This window comes from Corylus avellana, chromosome 6, assembly GCF_965113065.1.
Source record: "Corylus avellana chromosome 6, dhCorAvel1.hap1.2, whole genome shotgun sequence".
In the NCBI taxonomy this organism is placed as follows: Eukaryota; Viridiplantae; Streptophyta; class Magnoliopsida; order Fagales; family Betulaceae; genus Corylus; species Corylus avellana.
Genome location: NC_142495.1, coordinates 4,143,577 through 4,170,077, shown reverse-complemented (window position 1 = coordinate 4,170,077; position 26,501 = coordinate 4,143,577). Strand labels below are relative to the sequence as shown.

Below are 26,501 nucleotides of genomic sequence, written 5' to 3'. Positions count from 1 at the left end.
AGTTTCAAAAGATATACTAGTGGTGCTAGTCATATTGGAGCAACTAGATTCCTTCATACCACTTTTAGCTTCAGTCTAGAGGTAAGTAAATTCACTACCCCTTCTAAAATTACTTCATGTCATGCTATTTATTCATTCTTTAGTAAATTGTAAATGATTATTTTATTTATGTATTATGAAGTTATGTTGCATGCATGAAGGATTTCTAAAAGAATTATCTAGAAAGTTTCTATTTATTTAAACGCTTTCTAAATACAACAAGTTTATATTTGAAAAGGTTTTCAATTTGAGAAAAGAAAGTTGAGAAATGATGATGATTATAAGAAAGAAAAATGATGATAAACCCTCCTACATGTTGCCCTAAGATGCATCAAAAGAAGTACAAAGAAAAGTACAAGAGATGAGATAAATGTTTATGAAATGAGGGCACATGTATGGAGGAGAGTATTTTTGGCCCCAAGATAAGTAAAGATGAGAGTTCGGTACTGATACTCGGATGGAGGCGAAACCACTGAAAGAGGCTATGCCAGAAGGTGGTATTCCATCAACAGACCGTTGAGTGCACCAAGAAAAAGAGTTAATTGACGGTCGGGCATGGCTGAGGCCACAGTTCAGTGCCATGGTCACAAGGACCCGCAACCCTCGTGCACAGGGGTAATAGTGTACATGGGCCCTATTATGAGAAAATGATACTATATTTTCAACGATGATATGCTATGATGATTTACAAAGATTATTTATAATGATGCATTATGATGATGATTTATAAAGATGATTTACAACGATGATCTATTACTAGATGTAATAGTATGTATATGTTACGGGAGATGCAACCGTACATACAGATATTATTATGGCTAGAATTATATTTATTTGCGAAAACGATTTTCAAAACTGAGAACAAGGAGTAAAACTATTTATGGTTGTGGATTTTACTTGCTGGGCCCCCTTTGGGCTCATTCAGTTTTATTTCTTGTTTTCAGGTAGAAAGGACGCTGGAATAGGAGGCCGGAATGGGGTGGGAATAATTATTAATTTTCAAAGTCTTTTCATATAAGTTATTGTAATGATATGATATTCCGCAACTAAAGTTTAATGTTTTCTAATTTCGCTTGTAATAAAATCTCTTGAATAATGTTTTATACATTTTTCGTATCCTTTAAAATCAAGTACTCTGATAGACCTTATAGATCTTTGCAATAACTTTTGTTGTGAAAGAAGAAAAGTAGCAAACTCGGCCTTAACAAGCTGGGGATGTTACAGCATCAATATAAGCATGCAGCTGAAGAGGAGACTGAGAGGAGAAATAGAGCCCATGAAATAATGTTCCCTTTAGGTAGCGAAGAATGCGGAGGACAGCTGAGAAATGAGTGGAGCGAGGAGCAGCCATAAACTGACTCACCTGATGGACATCATATGAGATATCAGGCCAAGTGACAGTAAGGTAGACAAGACTGCCAACTAAATGCCGATATAAGGTAAAATCATGAAAAGGCTCGCCATCATCAGGAGTGAGACGAGTATTAAGCTTAGTCGGTGTGTCGACAATCTTACTGTGTGTGAGATTGGCCCGGGAAAGCAGATCAGAGATATACTTGGCCTGTGTTAAATAATAATCATCAAAAGAAGAAGAGATCTCAAGACCAAGAAAATAGCTGAGATGGCCAAGATTTTTCATCTCAAAGTGCTGACTGAGGAACTGTTTAAGTTCCTAAATACCAGTGATATCATTTCCAGTGATGATCATGTCATCAACATATAGTAGAAGAAGTATGGTACCTCGGTTTGTGTGGCGAATAAACAAGGCTGAATCATAAGAGCTGATGGAGTAGCCAAGGCTAGAGACAGTGGCACTAAACTTAGTAAACCATGCTCTAGGAGCCTGCTTAAGTTCATATAGAACTCGACGGAGACAACAAACCTTGTTTGTAGGAGGAGATAATCCAGGAGATGGCTGCATATAGACTTCAAATCACCTTGCACTATGCTGTGAGGTTTAGCAGAATGAAGATAAACGAGGACAGATCACAACTCTGTGGCGATGCGTATTCGAGTTTGCCATGATAATGGAGGGTTGTTGTCTTTCATGCTCAGTCTATCTTCAAGGCTTCCACTGGGGAGATACTAATAGATTAGCGCAAAAAGTTGGGCAGGATCTAGTAAGTTTCACAAGATTTGGATGCCGCAGCTGACTCAATACACTAACCTGATATATATTATATACAACCACCAAATGAGATAAAATGCCAAACTTTTGATCTAACTTCGTTCCAATTTTTAAGTGTAAATTGCTGTTGTTGAATGTATTTTTCTTTTAAGTGGTGAAAACTTTAAAAATTAAAAAATTAAGGAAATAAATTTTGAATAATGGAAGTTTAGTTTGAAAATATAAATTAAATGGAAAACTTCACAAAAGACCTCTGAACTATATTGCGTTTTGAAAATACTCTCAAAATTTAAAAACTCTCAATTTCATCCTTGAACTTTCAATTTGATGCAATATACCTTCCCTCCTTCAATTTTCAGCGTTAGCTTTAATGAAAATCGACAAAAATACCAAAATACCTTTGATTTTCGTGTTTTTTTTTTTTTTAAAGAAAAACAATTGGGTCATAGTGATAAATTTGAAATTTTATAAAAAATTTAGAGGTATAAAGGTCATTTAATCATATTTAACGTCGTTTAACGCTAAAAATTGATGTACAGGAGTACATTACTTGTACATCACATTAAATTGAAAGTTTATGACGTGAAATTGAGAGCTTTTAAAATTTGGGGAGGTCTTTTCAAAATGCGTGATAGCTCAGGTGTCCTAATTGAAGTTTTCCATAAATTAAAAGATTAAATTTATCTCTTTTTACCAGTTTAAATTTTTGAAATAAATGATAATTTAACCGTACGTATCACTATTTTAGGCCCAATAAATATACAACTACAAATAAATTTTCGAAGGAGTAGACAAACCTCCACTTGGAATTGCGAGGTGCCATGGGCGCCAAGAGATTGTAGCATCTTAATTGCAATCTCTTTTTGACGCAGGAGACCTTTATAAATGCTTCCATATCCTCCTTGTCCAATTTTCCTGGATTCATCAAACTTCTAAGTAGCTTCTTCGATCTCAGAGAGCTTCAACTCAGAGAAGTGATCATCATCACCAACTTGTTTTCTTCTTAGCCCTTCAGCTTCTTTCAGCGCATTATCACTCTCCATCTGCACCTCATTCATCTCTTTGTGTAACTCTGCAATCTGAGTCTTTAATGATAATTCATGTTCTTGAGAAATCCCCAGTTCTTCCTTTACTTGGTCTCTCTGATTCTTCACATTTTCAAGCTCTTCTTTTACCTTCACTAGCGCTTCCTCAGCTTTTTCTCTTTGTCTCGACTCTTCTTGGCTCTTTTCATTTGATTTTCACAATTTGCATCAGATTATGTTTCAAGTTCTGCAGCAACTAGAAATCTTTTTTTTATTTTTATTTTTATTTTATTTTTTAAAATTAAAATCTTAACCCTGCGTTTGGCCTCAATCACATCTCTTTCTGCTCTCTAACGCACGAGTGTTTCTTTTTCATTCTCTGCCATCACTTGTTGAAGTCACTATAAAGAGTGTCATCTAGGATATCCCTTACATGTTTATATTTAAAGCCTTTTGGATCATATTGTTTAATTGCTTATTAATCTTTGATCAATTTTGATGAACAAATGCTAAGGAGGAACCTAAAACGCTTCTTATAGAAGCCCCACGTACAATTTAAACCGTACCATACACTCAAAGCCTCCACATGCATGCCTTATAATATATAGAGAAAATAAAAAACTGAATTTTTTATTTTAATTTCTATTTTTATAAATTTTACATGAATCAATGTATTGCACGTACCACAGCATGGAGGGCTCCATTAGAAGAGCATATTGAGATGGTACTTGCACTAGAAACCAATCTTGGACTCTGCGGCAGCAATGGAGATCCGACATCCACATAAGAGGTTCTTGAATAACCCGAACCCGCGGGAGAGGGTGCGCTAAACTCATTGGCCTCATTCCATGAAGACAGAGTTACGTCAGCCACTCTTTTGGGAGAGCTGGTTGAGCAATAATAACCCGAACCGGAAGGACTCCTTCTCAATCCTAACCCATTCCCCCATCCATCAGAACCCGAAGGACTTTTTGGAGATGAAGAAGTCTCTTGATCACTAGTGCCTGCTGCCGCCGGTGAAGGGATATCGAAGATGCGCATCTTCCTTCCAATGCTATCCCTGTACTTGTTCCTCGTTGTAACAGATTGTGATCTCACGAAGTTTGATTGTCGGATTTCACTGCTGTCCTTGTTCCTGTCGTTCCCCAAAGCAACCGACCGTGATTTCTTGAGGTTTGATTGTCCACTTTCAGCCACGTCTGCGCTTGCTTCCCTATATTCATATGGTAATATTTAAATTTGCATTGGTAATTATATATAATAATATTTTGAAATAGATCAATAGCGTTGTAATATTAATAAAGATTATAAATAACTAAATTAATTCATCATTTTTTTTTTATCAGCTTAGTAATTTAGCATAATAATATCAAATTACAGAAGTTATAAATTTGAATCCTGACTTTACCCATTGATCATCTTTCCCTATAGTCAAAATTAAAATAAAAAGTAAATAACATGAATTTCATATATGAACTTTATATTGTCAACGTTGCATGATAAAGAGTAATTAATTAACAAAAGCTGTCTACCAAATCTGGGGAAGATGAGGTGGCCTTTGCAAACAAATTGTATATTACAGGAAATAGGTGCTTGCTCGCGCACATATTTAGCTTTACTGGACTTGAGTTCTGTCATTCTTCTGCAATTATCAAGCAATACGTAGTAGATCAGCAATTCAATCCAACGGTGAATAATATTGTAACACGTTTTACTACAAAATTACACATTTTACTAGGTTAAACATCGAGTCACGTTAAAATTATTAGTAAAATAGGACTTTTGCCCCTTTAATCTACTAAGCAATTTGTAATGTCTTGTGTAGTGACCCAAATAATTAATTAGGCTTAGACAGTTTGGTTACAGAGTTAGTTGGACTTTTGGGTTGATCACTAGGAGTAGCTAAAACAATTTCTTGTGTTAGCACTACCTAAGCTTAGGCGATGATGTTATTCTCAAACAATTTCTTATGTTTTGTAATATTGATGATCAGTCTTTGACCAGTACATTTGGGGATCTATCTATGTTATGATACTTTCTTATTACTCTGGTTATTATGATTATGGTTTTTAGTTGTTGCTATCTTTATCTTGTAGTTGAAAGTCTTCCGTTATAGTCTCTCTTAAAAGAGGTTATGATCCATGAGTCTTGTCTTGAGAGGGACAAGGCTGGAAGGCAAACCATAGAGTCAATTGCCAATTAATTAATTTATACGGGGCGTTACATCTTGTCCCTCATAGAGTTTATATGAAATCCATGTGTCTGAGTAATTGATTCGGCAGTTAAAAATTTATTTATACAGGAGAATCCACGTAAACTTTTTTCTTAATTATTGTCTAAACAATTTGCAACGTCTTGTCCCTTAAAGAGTTTATGTGAAATTAACCTGGTGAAGATGAGGTTGCCCTTGCAGATAAATTGTATGTGACAGGAGAGTGGTGCTTGTTCGCGCACATATATATTTAGCTTTACTAGACTTGAGGTCCATCATTTTTCTGCAATGTCAAGCAGTAGTTAAGCAATCTCGATCCCCCAAACTATAATTACCAACATAAGAAATTTCAACAAACAATGAAACAGCTACCAATAATAATCTTTCTATGAAAAGTGAGGAAAATTTGTTTTGGATTGTTTGGGATTGTTCTGTGTTACATGTTAGGTTCGTGTCAACCTCTCAATCATAATCTGCTAATTTCATGTTAGGTTTGTGTCGGATTCGCAAATCGTGTTATGTCGAGACATGCGTACAAGATTACATAGGTTAACTGTAACTTGACTCATTTAATTAAATAGGTCAAACTATCAACCCTAACCCACTAATTGTGTATTCAGTTTGCAAGTTAAGTAAAAAATTACTAGCTTTATATATCCACAATAGATATATATACATATAGAACCAACAAGAAGTGATTGTGATGACATGAAAAAAGTTGTTGTGTGGTTTTTGAAAAATGCTATACACCATATCTTTATCCTACTTTTATTCCACTATGATAATGTGACAAAGTGAAGTAGCTCTTGCATCGGCCCTTGTTAAAAAAATAAAAATAAAATAAAATAAAATAAAAATTAATGGCTGTTAGATCCTGCTATATATGTTAGCATAATATGTTAAAAGTAAGATAAAGACATGGTATATATATAGCATTACTAATAATTTTTACCTTCGATAGTGCTTCTCTGCTACTGCTCCCATGACAAGCTTCTTGATCCCATTTTGAGAGATGAGTTCTACAATTTCCTTCTCGATACAATCCGCTTCAGTTATTAGCTTATGAGCCTGTGCCTAGATTTTGAAAAAATAGAATGCCAAAATAAGGGATTTATGTAGACCTCACACAAATTCAATGGTGAATTCTACAAATCTAATAGTTGATCTATTGAATTTGGGATTATGATCTACTAAAATTCTCTAGAAATTTTAGTTTATGAAATTTCTAATTTAGACTGCCCATTTTCCATTCAAGGGTCATTGTTCTGCCACATATCACATTCCTAATAAAATAAGTAAGACACGTGATAGAACAATGATCATTGGATAAAAAATAGACTGCCTAAATATGAAATTTCAGAAACTGAAATTCTCCTAAGAATTTCAGTGGATCCAGATCCTTGAATTTGTAAGAGAATATAAGAAAAATATAGACACATTATTGACACTAATTATTTTCTTTAAAAAAAAAAAAAACCAAGGCCGTTAGTTCTAAAGCTTTAGGAGAGAATTCCATGATTCAAAAAAAAGATGTTTGATAGAGTAAGGGGAGATCATTACCTCGATAAAAGAGTTCTGATTCTAAACAGATTTTTCTCCTTTTAAAAAAAAAAAAAAAAAATACCATTAAATTTGTGGGATCCACTCATAGATTCGATGATAAATTTACTTATCTCGTAAGAAGATGAACAAGAGATCAAACCAAACAAAAAAAAGTTCTAAAAAAGAAAGAAACGACTTATACCCCCATTTGGCAACAGATGAGAAGATATTCATTGATGATCTGTTGCATTTTTTGCCTCAGTTTCCTGGTGTTCCCGTACAATCTTTTCCGTCAGTGAGCTAGCTGGAGCTTTTCCACCCACTGCAATTAAACCAAAAAGAAAATAAAAATCAAATCAAATTCGTAATTCTAAGTCTATCTATATATATACTGGGTGTTTGGGACATACTAAATGGAATATACAGTGCGGGCTGATGAACGTGAAGGATGCAAATCCTCCTTCCTCCCGAGTTCTGCAACGCCCGTACCAGGATTGATGTGCACTCCTTCACGTCTTTTCCAACCGCAACATATATCATATCCTCAGCCAATGGCTCCAATCCTCTGAAGCCTCGTGCTGGAACTAATTAAGCTGATATGATCATCTGCTTAAATTGCGTAAATTGCAGCCACAAAGTCCCCACAGCCATGAGAAGACGTGCCGAATAAGTCAGTTCGCCAAGTTCCCTTCCATGCATTTTCAAATTTATTAGAGATCTCCACAAAATTCCACCTCGTCTCTTGTCGTCGTCCGTCGGTACATTAAGGCATGGACCCGCCGGATCTGGCGGATTGCATGCACTGACACTCAATTGAGTCAATTCTCAGTAGGCTGCTAGGAATGGCCAAATCAAGTCAATTAATCCAGCCGCCGAAATGGACCGTGGACCTCACACTATATATACCACGTGTCACTACTTCAACAATGGCCTGAAAAATCTTTATTCCGATGAGATCTCCGGTTTGCGTTGACGCCGTTCGTTGAGGATATTTGACATTTAGGTGGTCCACGGCACCTACACAATATTTAGCCACGAGGAGTAATCGGGTGGCCTATATTGACTAAACCTGCCACCGCAAGTTCTCAATCGATTCTTCCGAGGTACGTAGTGGCGAACCCAAAAATTTAGACGAATGAACTAAAACAAAATTATTAATTAAGAATATAAGTAACAAAATAAATATATAATATGATATAATTATTGTTTTAACACATAACAAAATCAAGATTTTTTTTTGCAATCTCGGCCACATCCCCGACCTTCCAAAGAAAAAGTTGATGTCTGGATTTTTCTTTTCGAGACATAGTATTCTTTCATTTTTTTTCAAATTAATCGTTGGATCCGTAGGCAATATGTGGGTTTTATAATTTCAATGATAAATTAAAATATATATATAGGGATTAATACAAAATATAGACGGGAGATGATAAAATAGCATTTCTCTTTCTAAAATCAAGAGAAACTGTACAAATATGGAGACATTTCTTCTACTACAACCAAACCATAAGCTTAAACAAGTCATATAAATATCAGGAAATATATATATGAAAGAAATACAATGACTAAGAAATATATATATATGAAAGAAGGTGGTTGGCACTAAGACCCATATGAAGCCCTCATTGGTTCAAGCATCTTCAACACTTCTGAACCAAGCTCCGGCCGGCTCCTCCGGTCCCTGTCGCAGCATTTCAATCCCAGGTGAGCCAACTCTTGAGCAGCCAAAATCGGCCAGTCTCCAGCCAAAGGATCCAAGAGAGCTTTCAAGTTTCCGGCATCCAGGGCATATTTCACTTCATTTGATATCTTAAAGGGTTGTCTCCCAGTCAACAGTTGTAGTAATATGATCCCAAACGAGTAAACATCAGACTTCAAAGTAAGCACACTTGTTTCACGAAACTCAGGATCTATGTAGGCTGGAGTGCCCTTTGGGTCAGTTATACGAGACAACGTTGTGTTAATGTTGTTGCTTAAACTTTCATCAGGGAACAACATACGGCAAATTCCAAAGTCACTTAGTTTACTCACAAAGTTGGCGTCGAGGAGGATGTTGGAGGGCTTCAAATCACCATGTACTATGCTGTGAGGTTTAGCAGAATGAAGATAAACGAGGACAGAGCACAACTCTGTGGCGATGCGTATTCGAGTTTGCCATGACAATGGAGGGCTGTTGTCTTTCATGCTCAGTCTATCTTCAAGGCTTCCATTGGGGAGATACTCATAGATTAGCGCAAAAACTTCTGGGCAAGATCCAGTAAGTTTCACAAGATTCGGATGCCGCAACTGACTCAATACACGAACCTGATATATATTATATACAACCAACAAATGAGATAAAATGCCAAACTTTTGATCTAACTTTGTTCCAATTTTTAAGTGTAAATTGCTGTTGTTGAATGTATTTTTCTTTTAGGTGATGAAAACTTAAAAAATTAAAAAATTAAGGAAACAAATTGTGAATAATAGAAGTTTAGTTTGAATATAAATTAAATGGAAAATTTCACAAAAACCCCTAAACTATCATGCGCTTTGAAAAGACTCTCAAAATTTAAAAGCTCTCAATTTTACCACTGAACTTTCAATTCGATGCAATATACCTTTCATCCTTCAATTTTCAGCGTTAACTTTAATGAAAACCGACAAAAATACCAAAATACCTTTGATTTTCGTCTTTTTTTTAAGAAAAACAATTGGGTCACAATGGTAAATTTGAAATTTTATAAAAAATTTAGAGGTGGTCATTTAATCATGTTTAACGTTCCTTTAACGCTGAAAATTGATGTGCAGGAGTACATTACCTGTATATAACATCAAATTGAAAGTTCAAGATGTGAAATTGAGGGCTTTTGAAATTTGAGAAGTCTTTTCAAAACGCGTGATAGTTTAGGAGTCTTAAGTAAAGTTTTTCATAAATTAAAAGGTCAAATTTATCTCTTTCTACCTATTTAAACTTTTGAAATAAATGATAATTTAAATGTATGCATTATTTGTTTAGGCCCAATAAATATACAACTATGAATAAATTTTCGAAGGAATAGACAAACCTCCATTTGGAATTGTGAGGTGCCATGGGCGCCAGGAGATTGTAGCATCTTAATTGCAACCTCTTTTGGACGCAGGAGACCTTTATAAATGCTTCCATATCCTCCTTGTCCAATTTTCTTGGATTCATCAAACTTCTGAGTAGCTTCTTCGATCTCAGAGAGCTTGAACTCAGAGAAGTGATCATCATCACCAACTTGATTTCTTCTTAGCCCTTCAGCTTCTTTCAGCGCATTATCACGCTCCATCTGCACCTCATTCATCTTTTTGTGTAACTCTGCAATCTGAGTCTTTAATGATAATTCATGTTCTTGAGAAATCCCCAGTACTTCTTCCTTTACTTGGTCTCTCTGATTCTTCACATTTTCAAGTACTTGGTCTCTCTGATTCTTCACATTTTCAAGCTCTTCTTTTACCTTCACTAGCGCTTCCTCAGCTTCTTTTCTTTGTCTCGACTCTTCTTGGCCCTGTTCATTTGATTTTCACAATTTGCATCAGATTATGTTTCAAGTTCTGTAGCAACTAGAACTTTTTATTATTATTAAAATCTCTACCCGGCGTTTGGCCTCATTCATCACTTTCAGTAACTCTGCAATATGAATCTTTGATGACAATACATGTTCTTGATAAATCCCTAGTTCTTCCGTTACTTGGTCTCTCTGATTCTTCACATTTTCAAGCTCTTCTTTTACCTTCACTAGCGCTTCCTCAGCTTCTTTTCTCTGTCTCGACTCTTCTTGGCCCTGTTCATTTGATTATATATATGCAATTTGCATCAGATTATGTTTCAAGTTCTGCAGCAACTAGAATTTTTTATTATTATTAAAATCTTTACCCGGCGTTTGGCCTCAATCACATATATTTCTGCTCTCTGACGCCTGAGTAGTGTCTCTTTTTCATTCTCTGCCATCACTTGTTGAAGTTGCTCATAAAGAGTGTCATCTGAACTTTCATCCTGCTAGGATATCCCTTACATGTTTAAATTCAAAGCCTTTTCGATCATACTGTTTAATTGCTTACTAATCTTTGATCAATTTCGATGAATATATAAATGCTAAAGAGAAACCTAAAACGCTTCGTATAGAAGCCCCACGTACAATTTAAACCGTACCATACACTCAAAGCCTCCACATGCATGCCTCATAATATATAGAGAAAATAAAAAACTGAATTTTTTATTTTAATTTGTATTTTTATAAATTTTACATGAATCAATGTATTGCACGTACCACAGCATTGGGGGCTCCATTAGAAGAGCATACTGAGATGTTGCTTACACTATAAACCAATGTTGGACTCTGCGGCAGCAATGGAGATCCGACATCCACATAAGAGGTTCTTGAATAACCCGAACCCGCGGGAGAGGGTGCACTAAACTCACTGGCCTCATCCCATGGAGACAGAGTTACGTCAGCCACTCTTTTGGGAGAGCTGGTTGAGCAATAATAACCCGAACCGGAAGGACTCCTTCCCAATCCTAACCCATTCCCCCATCCATCAGAACCCGAAGGAATTTTTGGAGATGAAGAAGTCTCTTGTTGACTAGTGCCTGCTGCCGCCTGTGAAGGGATATCGAAGATGCGCATCATCCGTCCATCCCTGTACTTGTGCTCCGTTGTAACAGATTGTGCTCTCACGAAGTTTGATTGTCGGATTTCACTGCTGTCCCTGTTCCTGTCGTTCCCCAAAGCAACCGACCATGATTTCTTGAGGTTTGATTGTCCACTTTCAGTCACGTCTGCGCTTGCTTCCCTATATTCATATGGTAATATTTAAATTTGCATTGGTAATTATAATAATATTTTGAAATAGAATAGCGCGCGTTGTAATATTAATAAAGATTATAAATAACTAAATTAATTCATCATTTTTTTGTTATCAGCTTAGTTTTAGCATAATAATATCAAATTGCAAAAGTTATAAATTTGAATCCCGACTTTACCCATTGATCATCTTTCCCTATAGTCAAAATTAAAGTAAAAAGTAAATAACATGAATTTCATATATGAACTTTATATTGTCAACGTTGCATGATAAAGAGTAATTAATTAACAAAAGCTGTCTACCAAACCTGGTGAAGATGAGGTGGCCTTTGCAGATGAATTGTATATGACAGGAAATAGGGGCTTGTTCGCGTACATATTTAGCTTTACTAGACTTGAGTTCCGTCATTCTTCTGCAATTATCAAGCAATAATTGGTTTTACACTTTTACCCTTTTTAATCTACTAAACAATTTGCAATATGTCTCGTTTCTCAGGGAGTTTATATGAATTCTTTGTGTCCGAGTAACTGATCCGACAATTAAAATTTGTTTGCACAAATAATTAATAATAATTACTATCTAAATTAATCATAATAATTTGGATAACAAATTATTGGTGATGACAATTTATAACCGTTAGATATAAATGAAGAATAGATCAAGAAATTAATGAACATGATGATGTGGAAAAAGATTTTATGTTGTCTGTACCGATTATAGTGCTTGTCTGCAGCTGCTCCCATCACAAGCTTCTTGATCTCGTGCGTAGAGATGAGATCTACAATTCCCTTCTCGATACGGTCCATTTCTATTTCTAGTTTTTGTGCCCGTACCTACATTTTAAAAAATAAATCAGAAATTTACAACCCAATTTAGATAAATGTTTTTTTTTAATTATTCTTTTTAACAATTAGATAAACTAAATTTAACAAAAAGGAAAAAAGAAAAGTGAACAAAACAAACAGAAAAAAGGGAATAAAATTTATACCCCCATTTGGAGACAGAAACGAACGTATTCATCGAGGATCTGATGCATGTTTTGCCTTTCAGTTTCCCGGTAATCGCTCACTATCTTTTCCTTGAGTTTGCTTGCAGGAGCTTTTGTACCCACTGCAGATTAATCAAGAAAAAAAAACTCTAATAAATTCCAGATTATATAATATTATTCCAAGTTTCCTTTCAAATCGTTTCACGATCGTGCCTACTTGCATGGAATCATCAAGAAATTAACATGTACGTGTTTGGGACTTACTGAAGGGAATGAACTGTGGAGGCTGATGAACATGAAGGATGCAAATCCTCCTTCCCCCAGAATTCTGCAAAGCCCATAACAGGATTGATTTGCACTCTTTCACATCTTTTCCCATAGCAACGTATATCATATCATCAATCACAGATGCCATGATTGCCATCGGATCCTCCAAAGTCTCATGCCTGCTTCCCATTTCCCAGAAAATCTAATAAATTCAACGCATATATATATATATATATACCATAAAATTGCAGACACCACCACAGCTATACTCTATATGCAACAAGTACTGGAAAACTCATTCACCAAAAACCCTCATTTTCAGCTTTCTGATCATCAATAGAGAATATATAGAAGCATCAAGTTTTCAGCAACTTAAAAATAATTGAGAAATTATTATTATTATTATTATTTTTTATTTTATTTTTTTTAAAAAAAAAGACCTGGTAAAAGGTCTTGTTGGGTTCTGTGAAGTTTCTGATCAGGTCTGTACGATGTACATTAATGGCATGGACCCCGCCGGAGCTGCCGGATTGCATGCACTGATCCCACTCATTCTCAGTAGGAATGGCCAAAATCAAGAAAATTCAGCCACCGAAATGGACCGTGGAGTACCTCATTGTATACCGCGAGTCACTACTTTAACAATGGCCGGAACAATCTTTATTCCGATTAGATCTCCGGTTTGCGTTGACGCCGTTGACGACACAAATCTTGAAGAAATCTACAACTAGCTGGCTGCTGCTTTGCGTCATAATTGATATTTGACGTTGACAAATGGGGTGTTTGTTACTACTTCTTTTTTTTTTTTTTTTTTTTTTTTTTTTTCACTTAAGACTTTCAAATTATTAGCCCAATGACAATTTACCCCTTAAACTATTAATTACGACAATGTATCTTCTAATCTACTAAAACAATGGTAATGTACCCCCAATACTAACAAAATGATGAAATTGTCCCTATAAAGTTTTCAATAAGACAAAAATACCCTTAAAATTTTAAAAATATATATATAAATTTTAGTATTATTGTTTTTATTTTAGCAAGGGAAATTTTGTCATTTTGTTAACATTTGGGGTATATTGTTATTGTTTTGATAGTTTAAAGGATAAATTGTCGCAATTAATAGTTTGGAGGTAGATTCTCATTAGGGTGGTAGTTTGACGGGGTTAAGTGAACTTTACCCAAATATTATCATTTTTTTAAGTACTTTTTATATTACATCATTCATTTTTGGGTAAAGTTTACATATCCTCTCAAACTACCACTCAATTGATAATACTCTCAAACTTTCATTTGTGGCAAAATCCTTCCAAAGTACCAAAACATTGTCAATGTCCCCCAAGGCTAACAAAAAGATATAAATGCCTCTATAGACTTCTCAATATGACAAAAATACTCCTATAAATTCGGAAAAAATTAAATAATTTTTAATTTATTTTAAAAAACGAAAAAAAAAATTACGATTAATTAATTATACGACACGTGGCAATATTTGATTGGTGCTAACGTGGCGTTCTCTTAAATTTTGGACATAATTTTAACGGAGGTACCATCTCCGTCTTTATGAAAATCACATACACCTCCTATGATAAAAATAAAAACTTAGGGGGCAAAAAAATAAAGAGTTTAAACCTTAGGGGGCTTTTTAGTATTTAACCCTTTTTTTAAATATAAATTTTTATTTTTTACTAAGGATAGATTCGTCATTGGAGGGACATGTACAAATTTTTAGTAATTTGGGGGAGACATTGTCATAATTAAAAGTTTTGAAGAACATTATCAATTGGGTGGTAGTTTAAGAGAGGATGTGTGAACTTTAATTTCCCCTTTATTTTTTATATATATCACATCATTTTTTTATTTTATTATTATTCAAATAAAAAAATAAAATTTTTTCACTTTTTAATACCAAATATTATTCTCTTTTTTTTCTTCACATAAATCATAAACAGTAACAAAAAGGGGAGGGGTTAACAAACAAGGCTAAAATGCAACCACGTACTACCTGTACGTGCATGTGGTCCATCGCCTGCCTATTCATTAATTAATCGGGTGGCCCATATTGACTTGACCCGCCACCACAAGTTCGATCTCACCCGATCCTTCGGCGTACGTAGTAACGAAGCCAAAAATTTAGTAGGTTTGGAGAAAAAAAAAAGAAGCACAAAATGTATCATACAAGTAAAAGAATTAAAAAAATCATTATTTGTCATCAAGGGGTTATTCAAAAAGTCATAATAAAAGAAAAAATTTTCTGTAGCCATCATTGATTAAATAAAAAGAAAATAAAAGGGTCATGATATATAATTTGATCAACAACTTAATTGATGATTACACCAATTTATCATACAAGTAAAAGAATTCTTGAAAAGAAAGAAAGAGGAGATAGAGATAAAAAAAGATTAATTTGTAATTTTTGATAAACGTGAAAAATATTAAAATTTATATTTTTATCCCACAATATTGTTAACACCATAATCGGTTCTCAAGTTCAACTAACCTTTGAATTTTTTTGTTTTAACAAGAAGTAGAATAACCTTTGATTTTTTTTTTTTTTTTTAACAAGAAGTAGAAATCTTATCTTTTATATATGATCACTGAACCTTGAACCTCTTATGAACAACTATACATCTCTTATCTTTTAGATGCTAGCATTCTGAATATGGATAAGTAATCATTTTAATTAGTAAAGTAGAAACTTTAGGAATAACTTCAAATTAAAAGAAATAATAACTTCAATCATTCCAATAGGAAGCAGATACTTAAGCTTGAAACATCAAAAAATAAAATAATCATTCATATCAAATATTTTTTCTTCCCTCGACAAAATACTTTGGTTTGCAAAATAGACCTTTCGAATGGACTAACTAACCCTAGGTATAGCTATTATTTTGTTTGATAACACTATATTCTTGTGAATAGTCTATTCCCATTAATCCTTTCATGTGAGATTAAATTTAAGATTAAATACTTTATTCCCCTTTGGTTTAACTTCTTTATTTTTTGCCCCCTAGGGTTTACTTTTTATCACATGAGGTGCTTCTGGTTTGCCTAAAAACAGAGATAGTACCTCCGTCTAAATTTTGTCCAAAATTTGACGAAACGTCACGTCAGCACCAATAACAAATTAACACGTATCCATATAATTAATATAAAAAATTAAAATAAAAACATTAAAAAATTATATTTAATTAAATTTAAAAATATAAAATAAAATAAAATAAAATAAAGAGGAAGAAAAAAGTTTGGGGGTGGCTTGGACATTTAGGGGGTGGCTGAAATCACCCACAAACCCATTGGGGATGGCTCGGCCACCCCCATATGGCCAAGGGGGTGGCTCCCAAATGGCCGGTTTGGGGGTGGCCAAGCCAAAGGAGGTGGCCGAAACTACCATCAAACCCAAGCCACCCCCATATGGCCAAGGGCCTTTGGGGGTAGGGCTGGCAATTTTGATACGACCCGTAAACCCGATACGAACACGACACGAAAAAAATGTATTGGGTTTGGCCTTATTAGGTTCGGGTCTACCCGTTTAAGACCCGGTTAATTCGTGTTTGGCAGGTCTACCCGGCGAGTCGACCCGTCAGGCACGGTTATTGTTCGGGTCTGGCAGGTACCCGTTAGGCCCGGTTACTGTTCCGGTCAGACAGGTACCCGTTAGACCCGGTTACTGTCCAGGTCTAACGGGTACCCACCAGACCCGATTTTTTTTTTTTTTAAAAAAAAAAAAGGCCAAAAAATGAGCATATTTGTAGAGTTTCATAATTCATATATTTGATTACATGGAATGGATCATAGATCCTTCAAGACTTCAAGTGGACAAGTATTTTGTAATGAATTATGAATTTAATGTTGATGTAGTTTTGAGTTTTGTTTCTTTTATTATTATTATTATTATTATTTTGTTTTTGTTAGCTTTTTTTTTTTATTGTCTTTTTCTTTATTGCTATAATGGAAATGTTGACACATTTTACCCCTCAATCTCATTCATATTTTGATCATTTTGAAATAGAAATTTTAGTTTTGTCCCTACTTAGCCTTTATGCTTTATGAGTTATCGATGAGGGCCAAGTGGCTTACTAGTAACCAACCGTCCAAGCTAACCCCTCGAGTAGGTTCGACTTAATAGATTTTGAGGCCTAAGACAACAAATTTAGGTAGGGCCTTTTTTATATTTAAATATTTAATTAAATGATTTTAATTTAAAAACATTCTTCTTGCTTTTTGTCCTTAAATTTTTTTTTTTTTTTCAAATGATTTGCAAAATTCATCTATGTTATGAGATATTTAATTTCAACAGATTACAGATATCATATTTTGTGTTGAAATGTACATAATTCCTTTTTAGTGGAATGTAATTTAAGCAAAATTAAATTTCTTTATACTAAAAATTATTTTAATAAATGAACTTAGTCAATATGCTTGCTTGTTTTAAGTTTAAATGAAATCATGAGTTTAGTAATTTCTTTTAGAGTACAATTACGGTCACTTTCCTTCCTTTTTTTTTTTTCTTTTTTTTTTTTTTTTTTTTTTTTTTTTTTATCCTTTATAAAAGCCTTTAATATCTTGGAACTCAATTTTTTTGCATTGACAGTGTATTGATGTATTATTATTACAATTTTGATTTTTTTTTTTAATTAATGTTATAGTTTAGGGTTTTAACGGGTCGGGTCTACCCGATTAGACCAGATTATTTTAAACGGGTCGTGTCGGGTTACCCGACTATTTTCGTATCATAATCGTGTCAAACCCAATTACCAGTTTAGTTAAACGAGTCTTGTCTGTATATAGGCTAATCGTGTAACGGGTACTCGCAGGTCGTAATCGGGTTGTGTCAGGTACCCATTTTGCTACCCCTATTAAGGGGTGGTTTTGGCCACCCCCTTTGGCTTCTTGGGGGTGGCTCTACTTTTTTCTTCTTCTTTTTTTTTTTTTTTTTTTTAAATAATTAAATATAATTTTTTAGGGAAATTGTATATAAAATCCTTAGGTAAACGCGCCTTTTTTAAAAACTCCCTGGGTTTTTTTTTTCGAAAATTTACTCCTTGGATCACTCGAAATTACTAGAAACTCCATACCGTTAAATTTTGGTAACTGCCGTTATTTGAATGAAACGAACCGTTTCACTTAAGTCCACCTAAGTGGAATTTTTGTATCCTACGTGTTCACATTGGACACGTAGGATATAAAACTCACCGTTTTGGACCATCCAAAACGGTGAGTTTTATATAACTAGATGGCTTCTTTTTTGAAACCCTTCCATACGGACCATACGAAACCCACCCGATAGAACCAGCGGCGAGCCACCGACGCAGCAGACGCCACCGACCCAGACTCCGCCGGCGACAGAACCACCGGAGACGGAACCCACCGGCGACAGAGGCCACCGGCGACAGTACCCACCGTTTGGACCATCAATTCCGGCGTCACTTTTCCGGCTAGGTTTCCGTCGATTCACAATATTTTGAATCGGAAAAATCCGGTTTCGACGAAGGTATTTTCCGAAATTTCTCTGTGGGTTTTGTTGATTGACTGAAATGGAAGCCTTTAATAGTTGTGTTTTGAATTTTCTTGTTGTGTTGGAAGCTTTTGGTCGAAACCCCATCCCCAACCATTTTTTGTCCAACATCTGTCGAATATTCCACTTTTGAGCCAATATTATTGTTGATTGGCAGTGGGTGTGGTCCACCTTGGTTGTGGTCCTGGAAAGAGACTGGTTTTTTTCGTGTGCACTGGCAAGTTGGTCAAGGGGGATTGTTTGATCTGTATAATTATTTATTTTATTTTGTTGCTTCTCTACTCAAATGGTGGATTGCCGAGGACATTAAAATATGAATTCTTTGTGCATAGTTTACGCCAGTTTCATCATTCTACAATTGAGCAGTATTTTTTGAATTTTTTTTTTTTTTACCTAATAGTTCATGCCATACTTGCCATACTTTTCTATGCATGTCTTTGTTTTTAGGTCCTCCAATATTGTTGCCACCTTTTTTAGTTGATGAGAAGAAAGGTCAATTACTGAAAGAAATGTTAATCATATTAGTATTAACATTTGGAAGAAAAGTATTTTTCAATGGAGAAAAAAGTGGTATTATTGTTGGGATATGATAGATTGTGGTTGGTTGGGTTTTAATGACTTTGTAAATTTTTTTAGGGAAGTTTCATCATTCTACAATTGAGCAGTATGATATACGTGGTTGGATGCTATGGCTAATTTCTTCTTATTGCATGCTTGATTACACTGCATATTTGCATGTTTGTAGGGAGCCCTCTATGCTCATATACCATCTCTAGCTACTACACTAACAACTTAGTATTGTTTAGATTACAAATTGAGCAGTACTATTTCTGTAGGGGAATCACATTTTAAACAATGTGATTATCTATCGGTTAGGGTTTAGGGTACATTATTTTTTCCAGTATTGTTTAGATTACAAATTGAAGTGAGAATAATCTTTTGGCAAGCTTGATTTTATTTTTCTTTTATGAGCTTGATTATTCTCTCACATGTCAGTTATATATTGTTAGGTTCATATTATAAGATGAACAGGAGGAAGAAAGATTTCGGGATAGGAGACAATGAAAGCGAATTCTACGATGGGAAGATGAAAAAGGTTTGTGAATTTTAATTAGTGAAACCCATTAGGGAATTGTGATTACTTCTAATAATTGTGGGTTTCGCCGTAGAATGAGCAGTCAATGTCGTCGGCATCTATGACATCATCGGTGAAAGAGGATATGGAACCTGTGCAGTGTAGGTGCGGACTTACAAGCCCAATTATAACATCCACTACTATAAAAAATCCTGGGAGGCGATTCTATGGGTGTGCTATGTATGACCGTAAAAAGGTATTTGAATTTGGATAATTTGGTTTTACGAAATAGTTATTACTTTGTGCTTGTTCGTAATTATCAGATTTTTTTTGTGTAATTACAGAAAGCTGGCCAATGTCCTTTTTTCCAATGGTATGACAAAGAAACCTGTGCTCGCGGAAGGGAGGTCCTACCTGCGCTGTATAAACAAGTTCATTCCCTGAAATGTGAAGTGTCATTACTTAGGGGCAAACTAAAGATCCAAACATATTTGTTGGTTTTTTTGTTGGTGATTTGTGTACTGTTGATTTGTCTAAGGTTGATGGGGCATTGAGGCATGGGAATGAGGCAATTAGATTATTATCAGTGAAATGGACTATCTGTTTTGTTGTTGTCAAGGATATTGTTTACTTACCTATGTTGTCCACGTGGATATATGGTTATGTCTTCTATGTAACAATTACGTAAAAATCCTGCTTGTTCGTAATTATCAGGTTGTTCGTAATTATCAGGTCGGCTGATTACTTTTATGGAACAACTATTTCCATGCATTAGTTTTATTTGTATGCGGCAATTTATGATTATTTGTATGTTGCTCTTAAGTCTGAAATATTGAACCCTACAATATAATTTGCAGGCATAATTAATTTTATCCGTCCACTAATACAATCTGGAATTGGTAATTGTCATGACGAAATTTAAAAATGTAATTCAATAACTAACAGTACATGTTTAATGCTTAATGAACAACATTGAAGCTAACAAGCACATAAAGTCCCAAAATGAATACCCCAAATGTTTTTATATTACAAACATAAAACCAAAAAAACCCGACATATCACTTGATTATAAAATGGGTATGCGGGAAAAAGGCACTATGAAGAGATCTGATAAGTTTCAGCTTGTGATCATTGCGTGGCACTACTTCCACGGCTTCTTAGTACACGTGTAGCCCTACGTGTACTACCACGATGTGATGATTCCGCTGTTGCTTCTGCCTGTGGTTCATGTTGGGATCCAAAGGATGCGTTAACAAAAATAATAATTATTTGCAGATACCAAAAAAAAAAAAAAAAAAAGAAGAAAAAAGAAGAAAAACCGGAAATCAGTGTGAATATTACAAATTAAGCACAAGTATATGAGTTTTTTAAGTACAAAAAAAAACTGCAGACTAATTTACTAAATTAAATCACCAATTTCAAACATTCAGATATTAGTGGGCAGCTATGGAGTCATCGGGAAATAACAGTTTTGTTAATAAAAAAAAAAATAATAAGAGTTTAAAAACTTGAATTTTACCTGTGACTGAGTAGCCCTACGTGTACGCACAGTTGGCTGTGATGACTCGTGGGCTTCTGCCGCTGCCTGTGATTCATGTTGGGATCCAAAAAATGCGTTAAAAAAGGGGGGGGGGGGGGCCCGTGGGGGGGCGCGGGGGAATCATCGTGAAATAAGAGTTTTCTTAACCACAAAAAAACTTGGATTTTACCTGTGCCTGAGTAGCCCTACGTGTACGCACAGTTGGCTGTGATGACTCGTGGGCTTCTGCCGCTGCCTGTGATTCATGTTGGGATCCAAAAAATGCGTTAAAAAAAAAGGGGGGGGCGCGTGGGGGGCGCGGGGGAATCATCGTGAAATAAGAGTTTTCTTAACCACAAAAAAACTTGAATTTTACCTGTGCCTGAGTAGCCCGCCGTGTACGTACACTTTGCTGTGATGACCCCGGGACTTCTGCCTCTGCCTGTTGTTCATGTTCGGATCCAAAAAATGTGTTAAAAAAAAAAAAAAAAATGAGACAAATGCTTATTCACCATATGTAAAACTTGATAGAACATTCAGATATCATGATTCTCGCTTATAGATGGACATCAAGTAAATAAGTCAACATCCATTTCCTACAACATAAGCATCAAGTTTAACTCAACAGTAAAGCTGTCTAGAATATACCCATGTAAGTAACTCAAAATACAGCAACCTTAGTAACCCAATGAGCATGTTTAAACCTCAGTAATTTACTCTTACCCACAATAACAACCCAAAACACCAATATCGTCCAAAGCCAACATAGAAATTTGGTTGCATTAACAATCACAGATGCAGCAACCTATATGTTTCAACGTATGGAAAATAGCTCTTTGACATAGTATAAACATATTCTAGAAATGATGCTTTCGCCCACCAACAAAGGGTATCATACTATTATCACTATTTACAAAACTCAAAAATATTTTCTAATTCTAATAGCCAAAACAACCCTTTATTTCAAGTAATTTCTATTCCACATGTAGCTTCCATAGCTTCATCTATGTACCACAACAAACCAATATAACCAAGCATTCTTAAGATACACCCTTCAACAACCAATAACAAGAATTATTTTTCATCTTCACAATCCAACTTGTAATAATTTATCCAATCAAGTAACAACACTTCATCACTCACAAAACAATAAGAGATATCATGCCTTAATCAAGGGAAACATCCTCAAACCACCAAACAATTCAATCAAAACACCCATTTTCCATCGAAAACTCCACCAGAAATAACCCCAGAAATCCGTTACTTTAGCTTTTTCAGTTTCAGCCAATGTCCACAAATATCCAAGAAATCAACCCACAAATTTGTGTTCAACTCTCCCCAATCGGTATGGACCAAGAACTAAAACTTCATTTTAGCCAAAAAACAAAAATCGGAAACCAACCCAAAACTAAACCATAATCTGTTAAACACAAATCAGAACATCAAAACAATGTCCATAAATTTCAGCATGAGAACATTCCACTAAATTTGGCCAAAACAACAACTAAATCAATTCCATTGCCAAACCAAAAACTTACAAAAATCTACACAAAATTTCCAACACCCAATCAGAATCAGAGAGACAATCCAACAAGATCTACCTACAAAATTTAATAATTATTATATTACTTGTACAATAATAATTAAGTTAACAAATGTTGGAATTGTTTTACCTGTGCTTGAGCAGCATCTTTTTTCGGCTTATATTTCTTTGGTTTCCACCTCTTCCGGTCCGGGTTCAAAGGTAAATGACAACCTTTATAATTATGCCCTAAACCCCCACAATTTCCACATTTAACGATATATCCACTACGGGTTAGCTTGTAGGGGTTAGTCGGCTCATCTACATCTTTTCGCCTACTAATCTTTGGTCGACCAGGAGCCCTTCTAATGATAGGTGGCTGGATTTCATCGCATGGATCATCAGCTGGCCATGTCTGCGGACCTTCCATGCCATAAACTCGAGCTGCATATCCTTGCATATACTTGTCCATCTTGTAATAATCATCCAAATAATCCTCTGGTTTTTGTTTATGCATGTAAATTGCAGCACAAGCATGTGAGCAAGGGATCCCACTCACCTGCCATCTTCCACATGTGCATGTGAGATGATCTAACCGGACTAAACGCCGTGGCTCGTATATGTGCTCGATCTCAAACTCCAACTCATTCTGCCACCGACTAATACAATTCCTTGCATCGCTTTTTGACCTCTCCAATTTTTTCTGGATCTTTGGGCATATTGTGTAGTGCGTCGACCGGATTCCATTCCTTTTCTGCTGGAAGCGTGCCATTATTTGCAGACGAATTTCTTCAAGCATAGTCAGTATAGGCTTAATCCTAGCTTCCTTAATCCACGCGTTAAAGCTCTCAGCCAAGTTGTTTAATAACATATCACTTTTGGTTTGGCAGTTGAAAGCATGTCTGGACCATGATGCTTTAGGTACACCACTAAGGTAATCGTGTGCACCTTTCTCCATTGACATTATATTCCGCATGTGATGGTCAAACGCATAAACATTGGAGGCACGTGCAGCCCCCCACAACTCATCCTTCATAGCTTTCCCTGTGTAGCCTTTCGCTTTGAGGTTCGCATGTAGGTGCCGAACACAAAAGCGATGCTCAGCGTGTGGCAACACAGCCTCAACCGCAATTCCAAGCCCCTACACACATAAATTTATGTTAAATTATATGTAATAACATAAAGGAATAAAATAATACAATAAGAACATAAATAGTATTTTACACCAAATACCTTCTGTCTGTCAGACATTATAGTCCAACCAAGTCCGCCATCTGGCCCGCATAAGTCCTCAAATAAAATGGCAATAAACCACTGCCATGAATCTCTTGTCTCTGCCTCGGCCACAGCAATTGCAATGGGGAACATATCGTCGTTGCCATCCTTGCCTATGGCACACAACAATTGCCCCCCATAGTCCCCCTTCAGATGACAAGCATCTAAACAAATTATGGGCCGACACCCATGTATGAACCCCTTCTTGCATGCATCAAGACAAATATACATCCTCTGAAAGAATGCTCCATCTCTGTGTACAAAAGCACTACTACCAGGGTTGGTGCTGAGTATTGCCATTGCATATCGCCGTGTGAGGCGATATTGCTTAGAGTGCCTACCAAAAACTTGATGTAATGCCTCCTTCTTCGCTCTATAGCAACGATCAATAGGAACATCGACGTTAAGGTCTCTCTTCACCCTCTGTTTCAATGCATATGGTGTCCACGTGGGGTCATCCTTGAAGTCCCTCTTATAAGTGCGAACAAGATACTACACATCGCATCTGGAGTTTTCGTATTGATTACCACAAATATGAACCGGGTAGTACGTCTTAATTTGAAAACAAGTCCTGGTAGCATCAGTAGAGGCATGAATCCTCCATGAGCAATGCCCTAATTTACAGACTGCACTCACCCTACTCGTGTCATTGTGCTTGTAGTTGTAATCAAACCCTTTCTGCACAGCATGCGTCTTCAGTGCCATCTTGAATGAACCTGAATCTGCAAATTGATCCCCAAGCTCAAACGTCACTGGAATCTTCAAGTCATGCTTCAGATTGAACTGTCTATACCGCTTCCTTTTTTTTCCAACCTCACCAGCGTCACTTTCTTGCAAACTTGCAAGACCATCACTTTCATCATCAGATTCCTCATCCCCCAAATCGGCTCCTTTCTCACCTATGTTAATGTCAACTTTTTCCCACCATTTGGACGTCCCATCCTTCTCTTTTCTGACACCATCAGCATCATAGAAAAGGTCCTCATCCTCGCCATCAGTTGCTTCGAAGTCAGTCAACAGCTCCTTGATAACTTCATCAATATCCTCTTCCACTTTCTTCTTCCGTGGCCTACCACCACGTCCTTTTTTTTTTGTACCAGTTTCGGGCACGGTGTCTGCACCAACATTCGGATTGTCTTCCTCGTCCTGCAAAACCGGTTGAGCAACCCGTCTCCTTCTTCTTCTGCGTACTGAAAAAATATATACAAAAATTAAAATAAAAAACCAAAAACAAAAGAATCAACTAATTAAAAACCATAAATAATCATGACAACATAAAGTTAGTTGCTGGTGAATATTATTTCTAAAAAAATAAATAAAATAAGAATTCAACTCAATTTCAGTTTGTATGTACCTCCTCGGCTGGTGGTCGGTTCCCCGCTTGGTTTCTTGGATGGCGTAATAGAACGGGCAGCCTTAGTTTTAACTCGTGGGCTTTTGAAATGTCTTGATTGAGAATTTCCACCTTCTCCACCTTGACCTTGTACATCTCCATCTTGGCGTGCAGCATTAGGTATGTCCTCCATCCCTAAAAGAAACAATCAAATTTGTTGTTAGTCATTCGGGAAGGGAAGGCTAAGTGCTGTCATGATATATTATTTGAAAAACAATTAAGTTAACAAATAAGAAATAAGTATACTACCTTCAGCCCTAGGTATTTCATCCACCCTGTCACCTTCTCCATCTCCGTCATGAAGGGGAGGACTAGGTATCTCACCCACCCCGCCACCACCTTCTGCATCTACATCATGACGGGGAGCCGTAGGTATCTCACCCACCCCACCACCACCTTCTCCATCTCCATCATGCCGAGCAGTACTAGGTATCTCACCTACCCCGCCACCACCTTCTCCATGTTGTCTTTCAACAGCTTCAAGAAATAAATGCTCCTCTACCATTATAGCACTGTCCACCATATGCTCAACATATAAATGAACATCTTGTGATCTGTACTCAGCCATAATATTTACAAAATCTACAACGTCTGCATCACTATTTAAAGATATCACTTGATTATGTGGACTATCACCGACATTATACCAACATCTAAAGTCGCTCATGTATCCTAAGTCACGAACCAACTCTTTCACTTCCCACATACTAAAATAGTCAACATCATAGCCTTTCACTTCATGGACGTCGCCACCAATGTATTTAAATGGGGTATGGGTCATTGTCCCACCGTGGTGCATGATTATATTGACAGCCATATCTGTAAACATATAAAAAAGTGTAAGAAAAATATAAAAGAGTGAAAGAAAAAATGTTTGTCCATACAAGAAAACACAAAAACAATAATATCTATCTATTGCATGAAATAGATTACGTGCATGTTTTGGACTCAAGATGCCCAACTTAAGCTGATACATGTCCATCATGCTTGCTAAATATTAAGAGAATGCGATATTTACATGATGTAAAAGAGCGTTTACAATAGACTATTTAAATAAAAGTTAAATTTGAGAAGAAATATTTATTTTATCAAATTTAAAGAGCCACTTTTAAAATGAGACAAATTTCTTCCAAACTAATTGGGAGGAAATTTCATTCAACCTATTCTAATAAGAGCATCTTCAAAAGAA

General features: G+C 35.8%; 2 protein-coding genes, 1 long non-coding RNA gene and 1 pseudogene across 5 annotated transcripts; 1 reads left to right on the top strand and 3 right to left on the bottom strand.

Moving 5' to 3' along the window:
• Positions 1-1,240: 1,240 nt before the first annotated feature.
• Positions 1,241-7,645, bottom strand: LOC132186590 (U-box domain-containing protein 33-like; annotated as a pseudogene).
• A 777-nt stretch (positions 7,646-8,422) lies between these two features.
• Positions 8,423-13,299, bottom strand: LOC132186865 (U-box domain-containing protein 33). Of its 3 annotated transcripts, none has more exons than XM_059600968.2 (9): positions 13,008-13,299; positions 12,744-12,865; positions 12,467-12,588; positions 12,063-12,167; positions 11,221-11,743; positions 10,827-10,946; positions 10,546-10,734; positions 9,994-10,458; positions 8,423-9,250 (listed from the first exon to the last, which is right to left on the bottom strand). In XM_059600968.2, the coding sequence occupies exons 1-9, from the start codon at positions 13,198-13,200 to the stop codon at positions 8,549-8,551; spliced, it is 2,541 nt and encodes an 846-aa protein (XP_059456951.1). In that variant the 5' UTR covers positions 13,201-13,299; the 3' UTR covers positions 8,423-8,548. The 3 variants fall into 3 exon arrangements, with proteins under 3 accessions (XP_059456951.1, XP_059456953.1, XP_059456952.1); XM_059600969.2 differs by having other exon boundaries at positions 8,424-9,250; positions 11,269-11,743; XM_059600970.2 differs by lacking the exon at positions 12,063-12,167.
• A 4,770-nt stretch (positions 13,300-18,069) lies between these two features.
• LOC132191149 (uncharacterized) lies at positions 18,070-20,353 on the top strand. The gene is made up of 4 exons (XR_015912648.1): positions 18,070-18,504; positions 19,539-19,624; positions 19,698-19,859; positions 19,948-20,353. It is a non-coding gene; the product is annotated as an uncharacterized LOC132191149 (long non-coding RNA).
• Positions 20,354-22,530: 2,177 nt separating this feature from the next.
• Positions 22,531-24,027, bottom strand: LOC148584796 (uncharacterized). Its single transcript, XM_088517276.1, has 4 exons — positions 23,878-24,027; positions 22,796-23,785; positions 22,661-22,666; positions 22,531-22,542 (listed from the first exon to the last, which is right to left on the bottom strand). Exons 1-4 carry the CDS (start codon positions 24,010-24,012, stop codon positions 22,531-22,533), a joined length of 1,143 nt encoding a protein of 380 aa, XP_088373402.1. The 5' UTR covers positions 24,013-24,027.
• Between the last annotated feature and the right edge of the window lie 2,474 nt (positions 24,028-26,501).

Coding starts and splice junctions, on each gene's coding strand:
- LOC132186865 (XM_059600968.2), bottom strand. CDS start 13,200: ATGGGAAGCAGGCATGAGACTTTGGAGGATCCGATGGCAATCATGGCA. Junction 12,866..13,007: donor TCCACAGTTCATTCCCTTCA/GTAAGTCCCAAA, acceptor ATTAATCTGCAG/TGGGTACAAAAGCTCCTGCA. Junction 10,947..11,220: donor ATGGAGCCCCCAATGCTGTG/GTACGTGCAATA, acceptor ATATCCTAGCAG/GATGAAAGTTCAGATGACAC.
- LOC148584796 (XM_088517276.1), bottom strand. CDS start 24,012: ATGTTCCCCATTGCAATTGCTGTGGCCGAGGCAGAGACAAGAGATTCA. Junction 23,786..23,877: donor TAATGTCTGACAGACAGAAG/GTATTTGGTGTA, acceptor TTATGTGTGTAG/GGGCTTGGAATTGCGGTTGA.